The 18,928-nt window shown below is 40.9% G+C and overlaps 1 protein-coding gene across 1 annotated transcript in view; it reads right to left on the bottom strand.

The window, feature by feature from the left end:
* Nucleotides 1-1,285: 1,285 nt before the first annotated feature.
* Nucleotides 1,286-18,928, bottom strand: part of LOC124798435 (alpha-tocopherol transfer protein-like) — a 106,673-nt gene continuing 89,030 nt past the window's right edge. Inside the window, exons 5-7 of the mRNA XM_047261844.1 lie at nt 16,985-17,095; nt 10,522-10,627; nt 1,286-5,852 (exon numbers count right to left, since the gene is read on the bottom strand). Of these exons, the coding sequence (XP_047117800.1) occupies nt 5,701-5,852; nt 10,522-10,627; nt 16,985-17,095 (369 nt within the window). The 3' untranslated portion in view covers nt 1,286-5,700. The remainder of the gene's footprint in view (nt 5,853-10,521; nt 10,628-16,984; nt 17,096-18,928) is intronic.

Genomic DNA, 18,928 nt, shown 5'->3' with positions numbered 1-18,928 from the left:
CTGTGGAGCTTCAATGGGTTTCTTACGTTGAGTAAATGTTAAGTTGACAATTCTGTTTCTGTCACCATTATGTGCACGTAATGTTTCCTTTGTTTGTTCATAAGCAGCTGTAGTTACAGTAATGCCTTGCACCAAACTCTCGGGTTCCTCTCGAGGTAGCCTGGAAGAAACAGCTGCAGAGGAGTGCATTTCAGCAAATAATGGGTGCAAAGATATTATTGTGCTTTTCGTGGAATGCAAAAACCGCAACAAAAGCTATCAGGGAAGAAACCGCCAGATGGGAAAACCATCAAACGGAAGAGAAGGCTAACAGATGGTGACGTTCGAGTCCTGTTCAGTGACGCTACTTTCTGGCACATACCAAGCTAAATTTCTACCGCGGTACGTAGGAGACGAATTAACGGCATATGGTACTCATAATTTTGAACAATTCATTCAGTGTTTTTTCCATTCTTATTATTTATCTTTCTTCGGAAAATAATTTTTGCGCTCTTCACAATTCTTTAGTCTTGGAAATAAAATTGGAAAGGAAATTCGACCAAAATTTTTCTCGTAAAATTAAATTATTTTGGCATGAAGAGCTAAACTTGTTCCCAATTGCGAACAGGATGATCTTCTTCTTGCGAACTCAAACTTTTCCATCTTGAAAAGTTAAATCATCCCTCCATTAGAACTCTGATTCTTCAGCCGTTAAAACTTTTTTGTAAAATAAATACTGATGTATGTTAGGAAATAAAGGAAAATTATTAAATGAAATTAGCTCGTCTTTCTACAACAAAGAAGTCGCAGAATGTGTAAAACATCTTATAAACGTACCTACTACGCAATCAAGGCAATTAACGTAGTTTTTCATAATTTTCTCCACAAGTTATCTTCAGCTTCATTTCATCTAAAATATAAGTCAGCGAAGACAGATTTTTCCGTGACTGTATGTGCGTGTGCGTGTGTGTGTGTGTGTGTGTGTGTGTGTGTGTGTGTGTTAGAGCCAGAGAAATGCTGTAGGGTTGCATCAGCTGGGCTTCGACAAAGGCACAGCTGGATGACAGCCAAGCAAGAAAATGAAAGATTATAGAAGGACATCGCTAAATGAAACCAAGTTGAAACACAACTCTTGGAAACAAAAGAGAAGAACGAGATGGAAACAGTTAACAGTCCCATCGTACTTCCAGAAATTAGTTCCTATTGTCTAACATATAGTATACGAAACACATAATACTGATGCCGCTAGCGTTATATATTCCGCTTCAAGGGAAATATCAAATGACGGTGTAAAAAACGACCAGAGAACTTTGCATCAATATTTAATAGGTGTCTCGCCTGTACAACAGAAAATACATTTCATATAAACCGAGAAATGCAATATAAATAAAGTTTATTAATGAAAAACGATATTTTATTTTTTTTATTAAATGCTCCCAAATAAATATTTTGTCAGAGTAATATAAAAGGAAAACACTTCTTTCTAATGTAAACATGTAGAGCACTCTTTCCTGTTACAAAATGTCTCTTGAGCAGAGCTGTACAAACAATATAGATTATATCTGCATTATTTTCATGGTTTGCCGCTTCTGATAGAATATATGTGAAAAAATCTTATACAGAAAAATGTTTCTTACCAAGCAAATAATCTGCTGACCTACTTTCATGCATTGTGTATAACAAAAAGTCACACATAATCTATTTATGCAGAATAGTTGCAAATCATAACGAATTTACTCATGTTATCTCTTTACAAGTAAGTTTAATCGAATTTCTGAATTTTAGACGTAGTGATGCTTTGCAAATTTACAGAAAACAATTACAAGTTCGATGTGATTTCTCGGAAGTCGACTTGAGAGTGATCCTGACTCTAAGCTGGGCAGTAGTTTAATAAATCAACAATATTCTCAGAAACAACGTAGTTCTTCACACAACTTCTTAAAATACGAATTTATGTTCATTTTGTTAGTTGTTGAATGAAGCAAAGCGTCCATTAATCGTACATTTTAGTAAATTTATGAAGGAAAAACAAAAAATTTCTTCATCAGTGAATTCGTATTAGCATTTGTGAAGCTATGCATGATTCGGTACAAAAAGGCTGTTATATATTACATGCAAACTACTATTAGCTTCGTCCACCTATCAGAAACTCAAGTGTAATCAGAAATACTTTTCCCTAACATTACCAAATGAAGTGAAATACTTACGCCATTTTTTGCCAGAATGAAATGCACTGCTTACGTCCTGCGAAAATTACTTTCATTTGGAATAAGTGAAGAAATAAAGAACTGAAATAATTACAAGATGAAATGTTCTCGGTTCTCGAGCTACGGTAACTGAGATAAAATGCTGAAGTAATTAATTTCAGGTGAATTCATCTTGAACTTTATGTTACATGTGACAGAACATGTAAGACGACGAGCGCTGCCTTAATCTAAACAAAGAGATTACCACGGCCGCCGACTGTAGCCGATGTGGCAAAGTTGCAGCGCAGTGATATAGCAACCATGTTTCTTTGTCAACGTGCATGTCATTAAAAGTTCTTCTTGTTCGATAAGAACGTTGGTTTATGAACTTCACTTTCGTCAAAACCACTGTAGTGATTTGTATTGCATTTTGCACAGAATGTGAAATTATCATTGGCGTTCAAGTGTGTAGAAAGTATTTCCAACAGGAATCCGTTTCTATCACAGATCATGTTTTATGTAAAAAATATGGTCTTTTGAAATTACATGTGACGCTCTCTACGGGAATGAGATCAATAGTAAAGACTTTTTCTTTAACGTTGCGGAGAGTAATATTTCATAACGTATTGATATAAGATACTGTTGGTTTGTCGTAGCAACAACGTTTTAAATCTACAATTCAACAAAATAATTCTAAAAAAATATATCACGCCTATGAAACGAAATGTGTTGAACTGTGGCAATACTTACTCCGAAGCAGGACATACTGCCAGACCTTACCTAGGCTTATGAAAGTCGTTGGAAGTGAACGGAAACATTCAAGACAGTAGTTTTATACAGACTGGGTATACAGCCTTACGGGAACACAGAAAGCATGTTGTAAGTTAATAATAAAATGATATTATTATCGATATCGACTTAATTGCCATGATCAGATGAGCTGCTTAAAAAGAAACAAAGAGGGTGCTAGTAAAATTCTAGAAATCTAAATTACAAAGGAAACTAACGTCTGTGCACGATTGTATGCGTTTGTATAAGTAACTTATTCAGGTATGTATAGTTGTGTGTAGAGGATAGTTCGATTTATTATTGTACCTCGGATTAGTGATAAACGTCACAATAATTTTCTTGCCTCGCTTGGCTACTGGAACCAGTGCTTGAGTTGCCTTTCGCCGCAGAAGAGCGCACCAGCGCCAGCAAAAATTGCTGCTTGCGGTATCAAGACGAGGCGTGGATCAGCGTCCTGTCACAGCGAGGAGCTGTCTCATGGACGGGAGAGAACTGGCAACAGCGACTTCGACAGCGACGGCAGAGACTTGGGTTCGACGCCAGGTCACATACGGTGTGGCGGCTGAGCTTGTTTATGTCCTAGCGTGGCAGTCGAAGCTGTTGGCTACTGAGAAAACGACCTTGTTTGGGTGGACAGTGGCCACAGCCATCATCTGAGAGAGTCACAGCGGAGACGACAGTGGAATGATGTCCAGGTAGAAGGCAACACATGTAGGAACTTCCAAGTGGAGCAGCTGGCTGGACATAGCAAAGCAGGAAGTCGCCGAGCAAGCCTGGAGGACTTGGAGTCTGGGCTGGCTTCCTGTCAACATAGGAAATCATTCCGGTGTGGAGTAGTGGACGGCAGTTGGTTTCGTCGATCCAGGGAGCGCAGAGTGGGCTGCAGTCTAGTGTTCTTAGCTGCAGTGTACATTCAGCTACGACGGTGAATCCTGGCAATACCAAGGCACTTTTCGTAATGAGCATTACAAATGAGGGTTGGGTACTTTATGCCCACCAAAAAGAAGGTTGTTAATTCTTGCTGAATTACATTACCAACAACTTTTTAAAGAGTTTTTTTTGTAAGTAGGGTCCAGAACCTGACAATACTTTGTAGCACACTGTTAGACTATCCATGTACTTTCAGTAACATGTTCTGCAGACTTCATGAAAACGACAAAAAAAAAAAAAGTTCCGTTCATTGTTGTTGACTTTATCTGGGAATACTTTTTAAAGATGTGCAAGTTAGACCCTGAACCTCAATATATTGAATACGGTATTCATTGGGAAAAGTGATATCTACTACAGAAACTTAAATTGTTAAGTTTAAAACATATGTGGAATGTGGGGGAAGAGTTCATTAAAAACAATAAATATTTTTTCAAAATTATAAAGTATAGTGCAGTCGTCTAGTGAAAGGAGTATGGCTGAGGCTGGCCAAAGTATGTTACCAACAGATCATGCTTTTCAACTACAGCCACTCACTTGTGGTTAGTGCAGTAACACTGGGAAAGTTATTTTATGTTGTTGTGTTCAGTGAAATTTCAATCTCACCTTTTTGTCGGCATTCACTGCTTCATTTCCTTTTCATTTCTTACGTACAGCAGTGGGTAGCTTGGGCTAATGTGTTCGACAGCTGATTTTAGCTCTCTCGTTAAACACTTGTGTATTGCTAGTTATGTTACCAGCTTTAGGTTGGGTATATTCTAAGCTTTGGGATGCCGAATGAAACTGATTATTGTGTTTTCCTGGTCTCCTTTTACTGTTGTGTTATTATTTTCGGTAAAATACAAAATTGGCCAACGTTATTGTAAAGTTGGTGAAATCCAAGGGGGCAGTTTATTTAATCGTTTGCTTCATTGTGTTAGAAATTCAGCTTTTGCGTTTAGGCAATTTGAGCGCTGAGCACCTAGCGTCGGTCATCATGCGCATGCACTCGAAGAAGCTGAAATTGGTCAATAAATAAATGTAAACATTGTTAAGGAATTACGCACCCGCCAGGTTAGCCGAGCTCGCTAACGCGCTGCTTCCTGGACTCGGGTAGGCGCACCGGCCCGGCGGATTAACGACGAGGGCCGGTGTGCCGGCCAGCCTGGATGTGGTTTTTAGGCGGTTTTCCACATCCCTCTAGGTGAATACCGGGCTGGTCTCCACGTCCCGCCTCAGTTACACGGCTCGCAGACATCTGAACACTTTCGGACTATTCGATGGATTACAATCGTCGCAGACCGTTGGGGTGCACTAATTCCTTCCTGGGGGGTACGGGGTGGCGGCAGGAAGGGCATCCGGCCACCCCCTCAACTATTATTGCCACATCCGATTAACCATGCCGACCCTGCGTATCTACGTGAAAACCGGCATAAGCAAAAGAAAGAAAGAAAGAATTTTTAAAGAATTATGCATATCAACATCCTGTCAGTTGTCACTTTCACCATTTCCTGCGCCAGGTAATTTTGTTTCCTAGAATTTTGCTACACTCCCCATTTTATTTTTGAACAAACTTTCTTTTTGTACAAACTAATAATGATATCATATTGGTGTGTTTAGAAGGGCGGGTAGATAATCTTGAGATATGCGGGTATCCAAACGCTAGTGAAAGCGAAGAATCGTGATTCTTGTTGAAGTAATTCTCCTAAGGTTGATGGTGCACTAGAATGTAAGCCGTCCCAGGTTATGAATGAGCTGGGCCGTGCCGGTAACTGGCTACTGCGGAAGCGAGCGTGGTGCAGCGAGACAGCGGCGGAAGGCCGAGTGAGGCGCGGCGCGCTCAGTCGATGGAGAGGGCGCGGAAGGAGCCCTCCATGCCGAAGACGTCGGTGGCGGTGAGGCCGCGCCCTGGCCTGCGGGACTCGTCCACCCGCAGCGCCTGCTCCGACAGGAACCACTCGCGGTGCTCCTTCAGCCGCTGCCGCGTCTCGTCTGGAACACAGCGGCGGACACTTGTTACAAAAAATGGCCATTCCAAGTAAGAATAAAACACGTTTGTTTCTCCAGAAGTTTTTATTCTAGATAACGAAGTGAAAATACATTTTTTTTAAATGTTCTCTATTGATGGAACTTTTCCTGATTATCGGACGAGTCGTGGCGTCGTGTTGCCGCAACGTTTCGACGAGTTTCCTACTCGACATCTTCAGGTGAAGTGTCAGGTTCTTGTCCAATTGGTCTGTTTGTAGCCGCCGAAGGCCTAATGGGTGGACCAGTCGCATACCTCCAGAAGAACTGTCGCAGCTGGCAATGGGAACCTCACGATGGGCTGGAGGTGGGTTTGAGCATCAAGGACTCTTGTTGCTACCTGTCTGTTTCGCCCGCTGCTTCTACAGCACCGGCATACCTCTTCCGGACGCAAGCTACTGGCCCATCCACTGACTCCTCGGAAAAGGATTCTGTAGTATAGACGCCCTAATAGAATTGAAAATGAACCCGACACTTCGCCTAAAGAAGACGAGTGGGAAAATTGTCAAACAGTTGCGATAGCAGAACGCCACGGCTTGGCTGACATCCCGAAAAAACTGTCTCGATGAAATTCCCCAAGAAACCCTGTGTATCCAAATCTTAGGTATTTTTCTACGTAGTCGCCGTTTGTCTCAGCTCTCCACAACATTTACTATGCCTTCTGCATACTCAGTGGCCACCAAATTGGCAAATTAGTCATTAGTGTCCGATCTCCTTTCTCTGTCGTTTTCACAGAGCTTTCTTCCCCGAAAGATCCTGCAATTGGGAAAAAAGACAGTGATGAAATGGGACCATGTCTGGAGTACATAGTGGATGCTCAGCAACGTCCAACTTACACTGCTGAAGACAATCCTCCTTCAAAGCATCAGAATGTGGGTGAGCGGTATACTGAAGAAGCACAATGCTGCTGGACAACATTCCACGCCCTTTGTTTTGAACGGCACGGAGTTGTCTCTGAAGGTTCTGACAGTACACCACTGCACTTTGGCACGGAAACACTGTGGCCATAGCCTTTATAGCGCTAAGATTATCCTGACTTTGTTTTTGTTTTGCTGGGTATCGTGAGTGACACCATTCGGACTAGGGCTTTGTTTCTGGACTTTTATGGGAAACACACGTCTTTCCACCGGTAACAACAAAAATTCCTCACCACCATTGTCGTACCGAGTGCAAAATGCAATGGAGCTCCCACTCGTAATTTTTTTGTGTTAGTCTGCCAAAAGTCGAGGAACCCACCTGAAACACACTTTTATCAAATCCCAGTCACCACCAACATTTTCAAAAAAAACTAATCGTGAAACGAACACAATACTGAATTTTTTTCTCAATAATTGTTTTGCGTTGTCACAGCTGAAAGGTCGGCATGATCGTTCTAGACTGTTTCCGAAATGAAGCTTCATTCATAGCATTTATATAAACTACTATCATCTGTTTGTAAATTTCGGTATGGTAGATTCTTGTTGTATTCAGAAACTGTGTTATACGACGATCCTCACAGTTGGTGGAATGTAATGTTTTGCCACACAGCCGCCGTTGTGGCGGTTCTAGGCGCTTCCGTCTGGAACCGCGCGACCGCTACGGTCGCAGGTTCGAATCCTGCCTCGGGCATGGATGTGTGTGATGTCCTTAGGTTAGTTAGGTTTAAGTAGTTCCAAGTTCTAGGGGACTGATGACCTCAGATGTTAAGTCCCATAGTGCTCAGAGCCATTTGAAACATTTTTTGCCACAGAATCTAAAATCACACATGCATCAGAGACGACCGTTGTTCCTTGCTGTTACCGTCACAGTATGCCAACGATTAGGAAGGTCTATAAACCGTAACTTCCTCGGGGGGGCGGGGGGGGGGAGGGGGGAGGCGGGGGGGCGAAATTGTGCGGCTCATAGATTAAAACGTTCTTTGCGTCTAGAAAGCCACTCGTATATTGTCAAGCTCACAGATGTTTGGGAATAAGCGCTGGTCACCAATATCTACAAGTAGAACACTTCTTATGTTTGGACGCTTGAGTACAGGAAGTGACGCTGTCCATACTCTAATGCAAGGGAATCCTACATAACTACTAAAACTTTTTCACGTTTGATCAGTTTCCATACCATTACCAGGTAGCAATTGCAATCGGATAAAAACATAAATAAAAATGAAAAGTGGGAAACATTAGAGAATAAAAATGTGTAAAAACAGGAGAGAAAGCTCTTTTAGACGTAATAGAAAAAATTATCTTGACTCTAAGACTTCAGACTGAGACACTTCTTACACGTCTTACATGTTTGCTGGAAGTTGACGATGGTATCTGAATCATGGAAGACAGCGAAGGTGATACTGCTCTGCAAAAAAGGAAGAAGAAACGTCTGTGAGAACCACAGAGGAATAAGCTTTCTAAATGCGTCTTACAAACGGTACGCAAGGAATGTTAAAAATGAAATGAGAAAGACAGCTAATGCCGTCCTAAAATAGGAACAAAATGATCTTAGAAAGGGTGATCGTATAATAGGAGTTACTATAATGCGCCAGTTAATTGAAAAACGACCAGAAATACAATCTGGAGACTCACATTGAATTCACAGATTGTGATGCAACTTTTGATAGAGTATACAGAAGAAGATATTGAAAAATCATGGAAGAACGGACGTATCCGGGCTCGACGACACTCCGTCATGCGAAAAATAGGCCACAGGCCATAGGACAGAGGTGTCAGAAGAAGGAATGAAATGTTGGTAGGAGGGGCTGCAACGACTTACCCGTGGTGCGACGCATCCCTGATGGATCAGAACACTGGTCAAAATTGGTGCCAATGTAACATAATTAACCTACCTTACAGTTCACATGAACTTCTAAGCTGTGGTAGTTTTATGGCCTGTATCGACTCTTTGCTGTTGGAAGCTTCGCTGAGCCCGAGGGTGACGTCACAGGCGCCACGCTTTTGCACCATTACAGAGGAGGATTGTAGGAACTTTTGGCCAATTTCAAACTAATATGTCCCAGTTGGAAGCAGTTGAGAGCTTTTGAAACAATGCGCCGTATATCTCGTACGTAGACGATATTGTTAGACAGCAGAAACGGGAAGTTAATGTGTCACGTTGAAGCCAAGACCCACAATCAAATAAATCCTCTCTTCATTACCGATGACCAGCCATTCAGAAGACGGAACATGACTTCCAGTTTGCAATTCATAATTTCAATCAAATATGAATATCATTTAAAAATGTCCGTAAAGAGCTAAAGTAGTGGCGTTTAAAGGGAAATTTCCAATACACTCAAAAACAGTACTAGATGAACAATAAGCAGAACAAAATGTAGTAATTCTATGCAAACAGAAGTTATTTTGGTAATATTTTCTTAGGCTACTAGTTTCGAGGTTCCAAACATGTCATCTTCAGTCCTGTCACATGAATGACACCACGTACAACCCGTGCATGTACAAAGCTAGGTACCAATATTAGAATCTGGTTTCGTAGATATCCGAACTTCATGAACATATGTGCTCTACACACATGCTAATTAAGCTCGGACATCTACGGAAACAGACACGAATATTTGTTAGTAAAAATTTTCGTATTTCAGAAAATAAACGTGTTGGAAAGTACTATCTTTATAGCCAGTCACACAAAAGCCCTTTAGGTACTATGATAAGAATATACCTTACTTCCTTTAACAATCCTAGCCCGGTTCCTTTTCCAAATCATCCCCCGTCTGGTGGTTAGTGCAGATTATTAACACAGTCTGGCCCTTATGCAAGCAGTTATTCGGCTTTATTCGGTTGGGCATTGATTGATAGAGTTGTTGGATGTCGTCCTGCCCAACTGGCGCGTCAGATCGTAAAATCAAAAGCTGGTTGGAGGGAGATCTTTCTGGCAGACAGGGTCTGTCAGCGGTAAAAATGCTCGCCATGTGCGGGCGGGCATTATCTCGTTGAAATATAAGCTCAGGATGACTTGCCATGAAGGGCAACAAAACTGCCTAGAATATCGTCAACGTACCACTGTACCGTCAGGAATCCGCGTATGCGAACCGAAGGGTTCCTGCTTTGTAAAGAAGTGGCACCCGAAACCATCATTCTGCTCGTCGAGCCATGTGATGGGCAAGAGTCAGGTTGGTATCCCACCAGTGTCTGGGGCTTCTCGAGACACGTTTCCACTGGGCATCAGGCTCATTTCGAAGCGGATCTCATCAGTGAAGACAATCTTACTACAATCAGCGAGATTCCTGTCCTGTCATAAGGGTCAGATGTGGGTCAAAGCATTTCTAACTTGCTCAATTTGTGAGACACTTTCTCTTGAGCAAATTACCCAGTTCCTCTGTATTTCTTTTTAGTCTTATAGTATAGATTTGATGACGATACGATTTCAGAAAGTTCATGTTGTGCTTTAACAAACGGGGTGGTTAATTTTCTGCTGGTTGCCCTGTGTTTGTACCTTGAGCTAGTTAGCACGTGGGAGAGGGTTTTGAGAAGGGACCGGGCTAGGATTGTTAAGCGAAAGTAAGCTATGTTGTTACCATGGACGTAAATTGCTGTCGGAGATTGTACTTTCTCAGTTGGTTTGTTTTCTGAGATTCGAGGATGATGCGAAGAAGGATGACGGAAATCATTATTCAGAGACCATTTTCGCTGGCGTAGCTGTTTTTCCATCAGTAACTTACTATGGTAGACTTCGAGGCTGTCCAGTTCACCACCATAATCCTTGGGCAGAACTGATTTCGGCACGTGTTTGTAAAATTCTTCCATGTCCTTTGAATGGACAAAAAGCTGAAAAATTATTGCAAAGCATTATTGATAGATTTTTGAATGCTTATCAATATGAAACTTTTATGTACAAAGCATTTTATAGTTGATATTTACACGATAATGTGTAATTAATGTAATATACTGTATAGAACACCAGAAGATCTGTTTTCACTGACATGTGTAATTAATGTAATATACTGTAAGAACACGAGAAGATCTGTTTTCACTGACATCCAGGAATTTTAAACTACATAAAAATAAAATATTTTAAATAAAAAATAAGGACTAGAAACGGGTCTTTTCCCACTTTTAACAAAAATGTTAAACTATTACCGGAAAATAAAATAATAACACTAATCTTCGCGTTCTGAGTATATTTTATTTATGAAAAAGTTATTAGAACAAAAACGGTTCGAAAATTTAATGCTACCGCATTCAAACAGCAAGCAAATGTGTTGACAATGGGATTCTGAGACAATAAAGATCCTTGAAAAATCTTGATAATTTCGGAAACCCCCGAAGTGAGACCCACAAGAGTGTGTTCACTGCTTCTACAGCTTAAGAATATTTCAACTCACTCCCATGCTTCTACAAAATATAGTCGACCTGGGCCTCATCTGGTAATCTTGATGGAAGTTCTATGTGTCCTCCTCCTTAGATTCACATTTCAAAACGATGCTACCAGGTGGTCTCGAATGATGTTGCTAAAGCTTGCTGGAGTTCCGTCACTCTGGAGTCAAATTGTTGCACGGGTACGAAACATGTTGTTACTGATAAGAACGTAACTGGTTCTCTTGCAGATCTTTCCAATTAATACTACCAAAGAAGGGCTTCGGTTTCTGCGGGAAACGGTGAATGGCTAAATTAGCTAAGAAGCTGAGGTGAATTCCGTCGTCGTGCAGCACAAACAAAGTATCTGTTCGTGCGTGCGTCGTAACCATTCGATATTTTCGACAGAATTGAAAAGTTATCTCTGTTATTGTATCAGAAAATGCTGCTACGCAGCAGTACTTGAAATTTAAATATTAAGCAACTGCTAACCTTAGGTATGAGTAATGAGCGTTTACTTTCAGTGATTCACATTTGAATGTACCTATGTATCAGGTAATCTTACGTTCTAAGAGCAATGTCTTCCATAGAAATAGCTGAATACTTTCGACGTTTACCTCCTGGTCTAAAGCACTTTTGTTTTATGCATGTTTATCTCTCGCATTGTACGAAACTATGTACTGACCAGGGTTCGTCTGTGGTAAGTACGTTAGGGGATGACCGACCATTCACAGTAACAAAGTTGTCGCAGATAGGTCTCCTTGATCTCTGTACAGGAGTCTACACTCGTAACGGTGATCATGACTACGTACTGATTTACTCACAGGATCACAATCCTGATCCCATAGAGGACAATTATCTTCTAGATAATACCACAGTAAATGGATCTTAAGTCTATAATTCAGGCATTATCATTTACTTTTTGGTGCGGTACCCATCTTCCCCCCTTACTCCTTGACTTTTTCTCTGTAAGAAGATTTTGAGAGGTGGCAATTTTTGGGCATTTATTAATTTAATGTAGTCACTCGATTAGTTCTTTTTTCATGGACCTTGTCCCGTAAGGATAGACGCTTCATTCATAACTGATGCCGTTATTCATATTGCTATGCAATCTGCTACATCCTTTTACTGTCCTGAAAAAGTGCTTCCCCCCAGTTGAATTCTAATCCCTTGTAAGTTTTGACACAGTATTTCCATACAACAATGTAGGAGTAACTGTGGGCTTACAAAATGTCAATCGTGTCTCTATATTTCACCTGTCAAGCCCCTGTTTGTTGTTCCACGTGAATTGTGAATTTTGCTACTTCCTTCTCGTTGTTCTTTTCAAACTGATATGTAATATCGTAGCCTGCTTAATTAAAATGTTTTACTTACTCTACCATTTTATTATTATTTCTTCTTACAGAATCGTTTCGCTTAAAACTACAGATTTAGTCTGTCGCGTTAATGTGTATAGGTTGCGTCCTTTAGGTGTTCTGAACAATAATTCGTTCTTATAGATTATTCTCTTTTGCTGATTAAAGTATAGTATTGTCTGCCATATAAAATAGTACGTCATTTATTGGAATAGAGAGACAGAGCTGAGCTTTCAAATCTCATAGTCCATCGTCGAGAATTATTTAAAAAATGGGTGGTTCCCTGCGCTCTGCTCAGACTCCTTGCTTACCGATGTACGTTAGTTTGGCACTTAATTTTAGTGAACAGGCTTCTGCGGACAACTATAAAATATTGCGGATCACCAAATTTTTCATTACGTTGCACATGATTCACGTTTAAAAAGTATTTTACAATGTCTATACATGAAAACTGGTTTTCATATTATATTGCATCTATTTCCAGGTATTTGTTTCGTCGCAAATACTGCCTTTCGGTGAATCTCATCATTTCTAAAGCCAACTTGTCTTCACTTGTGTCATTTTCAGCTATTTTTGCCCTACTACTTAGAGTCTCAGGAAGGAAATTGTATGCAGTGTCTACCTGTTTCGACGACATAATTTTTCTATTAATTTGCCCATTACCGTTTTGAAAATGTCATTACAAATACGTCTAAGAAATCACCCCCATAGTCATACATTTCAGTGCTGTTTCAACATACAAATAAGATAAAGAAGCAGCCAAATAACACGAGACGTAAGCTAGTATAATGACGACATGCTTCCAAATCCAGTGACTGGTACAGTAAGAACTTTGCTCTTGCCCTCGAATAAGCAGAGATGTGCACTCCTTAAGAAAACTCATTACATTTTAGTCATGGGAAATAAACATTATCTTACAAAACTATACAAGTAATAGGTAAATGAGTCATCCCTTGTAAATAACATAAAAGACAGCAAATTTATTAGAGTTACTTGTGATATGAAGAGTCAAGTACACTATGTAAACAAAATTGGAACCCGAACGCAAAAAATGTTTAAGGCCGCTACTCACAGTCGGATGGTTCTCTTATTGCTAGTACACGGATTATTCAATTACTCCTGAGTTTGAGGTACACATAAAACAATTATCGATTGCGATCGTGAAAAAGCTTACAAACCCATGCAAGTGTTCAGCAAGTCAGTCACTATTTTATTTCCACCACGGCTTTTGGAGGGTTAAACCTCCGTCATAAAGCAGTTTCACGTTAGTTAACATATTATATGTACTCGTATCTTTCGTATGTACGCCATCTGTGTGCCTGGTAGCAGAAGACAAGAAAAAACAAAACACTAATACAGTACAAGTTTCCAAGTTCTGTGGAGGTCTCTGACTGCAAGTACAGGGTGACAATTATTGAATTATATGAAAAACAAACGTAAATTAGTTTAAACTACGGCCTACACACATTTTATTTAACATAAAAACGTCACTGCAGATGTTCGCATTTAGGTTATGACATGTTCGATATACCTGCCATTATTGGCGATGATGTGACGCAGACAAATAGCGAAATTCTGCATGACCCGCTGAAGTGTCGATGACCTCCTGAATGACTGTTTTCAGCTTAGCAATAGTTTTGGGGTTATTGCTGTATACCTTGTCTTTAAAGTAGCCCCACAAAAAGGAGTCGCATGTGTTCAGATCCGGAGAATGTAGCGGCCAATCGTGGCCCATGCAGCGGTCCCCAAAGGGCTCTTCCAGAACATCACTCCCCTGCTTCGATGCGGTCGAGTTCCGCCTTGCATGAACTACATCTTGTCGAAATCATGGTGACTTTGGATAATGGGGATGAAATCATCTCCCAAAAGCACAGCACAGCTTCGATAGTCACCGTGCCATCAAAGAATGTCGCACGATAATTCCGTGACTGAACACTGCATACCATATTATTACTTTATTAATATATCTTCGTCGTTTACCAGCCATGGCTCGACAGACTGCGTCACAAATACAATGTTTATCAACTAATATTTATACGACACCATATACAAAATTTATATTACAAATAAAAGAAAATATTTATGCAGTGCACAAAAACAGATAGAACAGAGAGAAAATGAAATATAACTAAACAGGAAAGTAAAACTTCATAGCAGCAAATGAAAATACCATAAAGCAAAATGTTTACACATAAAGTTTCGTTTTGGCAAAATATGTACTTTAAGTAAAACACAAAATTAAATGTGCAGTTAACTGAGAACATAAAAAGAAGATTAAATTTAGGCAAAATTATATATAAAACATAACATTATTTATTATTTTGTCCATTCACTAGAACCACTGTTGAAAAACTCTTCCAAGGAATATAGTGGATGTTGTTTCAAGTCCTGAGCAATTTTTTTCCGAAATAATTCAGGTGGCAGGGATTTCACTTATGGAGGCAGTTGACTGTACATTTTTAGGGCGACTGTTGGAAAGCTGTCTTGTGTACTTGATAGGCGACACCTTGGCACTTCAATGTTCCTTTTACAGCGAGTGTCATGATTACGTATTTCGTGTCTTATGCTAAAATTCCTTTGATTTTCTTTTATATAAATGAGGCAGAAAAACACATACTAGCTAAAAACAGTCTTTATGCCTAGCCTGGTGAAAATAGGCTTACAGTGGTCCAGTCTTTTGCTAGAGGATATGATCCTGATGGCTTTTTTGTAATAGCAACACATCTTTGCAGCCTGAGGAGTGTCCCCACAACAACAGTCCATAACTAATGTGGCTGTGGAAGAGTGCGTGGTAGACTGTTGTGAGAAACTGGTCAGTTATTACCCTCTTCAGGTTCCTCAGGAGGTATATCACACGAGAAAGTTTGGTGCATACATATGCAGTGTGATCATTCATGGAGAGTTTGCTGTCAATCTTGAAGCCCAGTAGTCTGACAATTTCCATGTTTTCTTGCTCTTCATATGAAATGTTGGGTTTTTTCTTCATTGTTCTTCATCTTATTTATGATGAACCATTCTTTTATTTCTTCAAACATCCAATTTGATGCACCAAGAGCCTCTGCGGCTGTATGTCCTTTGGCAATAAGGGTAGTGTCATCTGCAAACTGCAACATTTGACTATTACAGCTCGTATCATTGGCATATATGAGGTCCTAAGACTGATCCTTGGGGCACTCCATGTTCCAGTTTTTGTTCAAGAGAAGTTGCTCCGTGCACTGATACTACCTGCTTTCGGTTTTCCAAATAAGATTGGAGTGTTGATAGAACAACACCTCCAACACCATAGCATCTTAACTTGGCTATTAGTGCTGTGTGTGAGATGAAGTCAAAGGTTTTGCTGAGGTCACAGAGTATCAGTGCCACACCCTCTCTCTCTCTCTCTCTCTCTCTCTCTCTCTCTCTCTCTCTCTCTCTCTCTTCAAAACTCTGTCTAATCGTTTTTAATAAGTCCAGTGTGGCTGTCACTGTTGATCTCCCTTTGTGTTGAAGGTGAAGAGGATTCTCAATCGCAAAATGTAGATTCTCACTACCCCAAATGCACCCGTTTTGCTTATTGACAAACCCATGCCAATGAAAGTGCGCTTCGTCGCTAAACCAAACCATACATGCGCACACTAATTCCCATCATGGCCCACGGCCAATCGTGCGGTTTCAAAGTCCTAACGCAAACCGGTCAGAAGTTATGACAATTTTATTTCATGCAGTTCAATAAGTATCACCGCGTATGCACAGTAATACAATTGTAAATAGCTCCAGCGGTCACAGGTGCCTTTTCCTATTGTGTCTATGTCACGTATACTTTGTATACACTGAAGTAAGCAAAATGTGAATATTAATACCCAATAAGTGCAAAGAACGTGTGAAATACTACTGCCAACAGTGGTAGTACCACCGTTTATAATAATAATAATTATTTTTATTATTACATTTAACTGATATTGTGTGTATGTATGTATGTATGTGTGTGTTTGTATGAGAGACAGAGAGAAAGACTAAGAGAGAGAGCACAGTTTTGATTATAACAGCGCTGTGGGTTGTTAAGCATATTATTGCCATTTTTTCTGATAGGATAAATTTTTACATTTTAAGTAATAGATCAGCTCTAAACACTGATCACATTAAGCTACTGCTCAAGAAAATTTTTGTTTTTCGGATTCCGCTATATTTATTGCCTGTTTGTAAGCATATTTATTTTGTCGTAAATGTGTACTCGTGTGTGTCTTATGCTGCCCATTTGTTAGAGAGCAACATATATTCAAATAAACACAACATTGTGGACGTGGAAGCAGCCGTAATGCCCCGCTCACAATATTCGCTTTGTATGCGTGATGGCGGGGTTCGGAAAGTGTGTTATGCAGGCAAAGAATCGTGTAGCGCTGCGGGGGCTGTTCCTAATACCTCAGGGATGGCTCGCTGTAGCTCTTTCATTAAATTAATAAAGCGCCGGCGACGTAGTAAAAGTGACGGCCCTTACCTTGTCGGAGAGCTCCTTCTTCATTATGGGCTTCATGATATTAATCAACGTCTCCGTCGCCGGGACGACGTTAACCATGTGGTTACCAATTACCTTTGACGGCAGGGCATCCTGAAACATTAATTAATTAAAACTTGCCTTTCGCTGCTCAGAAATTAAGTAGTCTCCTCTTTCGAGGAAGCGGGGTAAACCAGACGTGTACAAAATGTAGGTGCAGCGAATAAATATGATGAGTCTTTTCAGCAGAGCGAATCTGTTCCGCTGTATTTCCCAGCCTGAACTACAAGACTGGTGTTCCGTTGCACGTGGACTGTAATGAGCTGTATGCCTTAACGTATACAAAAAAAGCGTACTACCGCAGAGGAACTCTACGACCAGCCTGTAATTCTGTTTTGTTATTACTGTTTGGTTCCAATTACCCGGAAGACTCTGGACTGGATCTGATCCGGATAGTCAAATATCCGGATAACTGCATAAATCATGGAAAAAGCTAAATTTGTATGTACATACTGCTGTAATGTTAAGTTCATGACTGCAAAATAATGTTACTTAGATTCTGTGCAGTACTTCACTTACACACAGTGTCAGTTCTTGAACATATCAGTCAGTGTCAGTTTTTCTGTATTCAGTCACTTTTGTGCAGCCAAGTTTCGCATCCGCTTTACGGTGAGCAGCTGTATGCAGGGTGAAAAGTATTTAAACCGACAAACTCTGGGAGGTTGTAGGAGACATTTAAACAAATATTTTTCCTTAATGTCATTTTTTGCTATGAGGAGTATTTAAACCGAAGGAGGCCGTATACGCTCTTCAGTTGTTAGAGGCCGTATTACGATCTTCAGTTGTTAGAGGGCGTATTACGCTCTTCAGTTGCAGGCAACTGCTGTCCACCAGTGTAGTAGTCCATTGTCTCTGTTTACTAATGGAGCGATACACCTGGAGTGAGTACACTGATATGCTTGGTGCGTACTACGTAGTGCACCACAACGGACGACCTGCACAGCGGGTTTATCAACAACAATATCCTAATCGCCGTATCCCACGTCAAAAAATGGCTCTGAGCACTGTGGGAGTTAACTTCTGAGGTCATCAGTCCCCTAGAACGTACAACTACTTAAACCTAACTAACCTAAGGACATCACACACACCCTAGCCCGATGCAGGATTCGAACCTGCGACTGTAGCGGTCGCGCGGTTCCAGACTATAGCGTCTAGAACTGCTCGGCCGCTATCCCACATCAAACGACCTTTGCTGCTGTATACCAACGTCTGCGTGAGACCGGGTCATTTAGCAGATTACCTGGACAGGGACGCCGTCGCACGGTAAGAACGTTACAATTTGAGGAAGCTGTCTTGCAGCATGTGGAGCGGGATCCTTCAATCAGCACTCGTGCAACTGCACGTAACATGGGGACGAATCAGACGAATGTAAGATCAGTCCTTCTAGAGCAATTGTTACGTCCATTTCACTTACAGTGTGTCCGCAACCTGGAACCAGTTCATTATTAACCCAGAGCACAGTTTTCGCAGTGGTACCTGGGACACTGTGAAATGCATCCTACATTTTCATCCTCTGTGTTGTTTACCGATGAAGCAGCTTTCGGGCGTGATAGAGTCTTCAACATGCACAATTCGCATGTTTGGAGTGAGGATAACCCACATGCCACTGTTACTATCGCTCATCAAGTGCGGTTCTTCGTTAATGTGTCTGTCGGTGTTCGTGGGGACTGTTTAACTGGGCCGTACCTGCTACCTAGGTCATTAAATGGCAGGCACTGTTACAATTTTATCATCAGAGCATTGCCAGAATTTCTGGAAAACGTCCCGCTCCTTACAAGACAACGCATGTGGTTCCAACATGACGGGGCGCCGGCACATTTCTGTCGTCGTGTGCGTCGATTCCTGGACCGAAGGTTCCCAGAAACGTGGATTGGCAGAGGTGGTCCT

Source organism: Schistocerca piceifrons, chromosome 5 (assembly GCF_021461385.2).
Source record: "Schistocerca piceifrons isolate TAMUIC-IGC-003096 chromosome 5, iqSchPice1.1, whole genome shotgun sequence".
NCBI classification, from domain to species: Eukaryota; Metazoa; Arthropoda; class Insecta; order Orthoptera; family Acrididae; genus Schistocerca; species Schistocerca piceifrons.
This window is presented reverse-complemented; position numbering and strand designations above follow the sequence as displayed.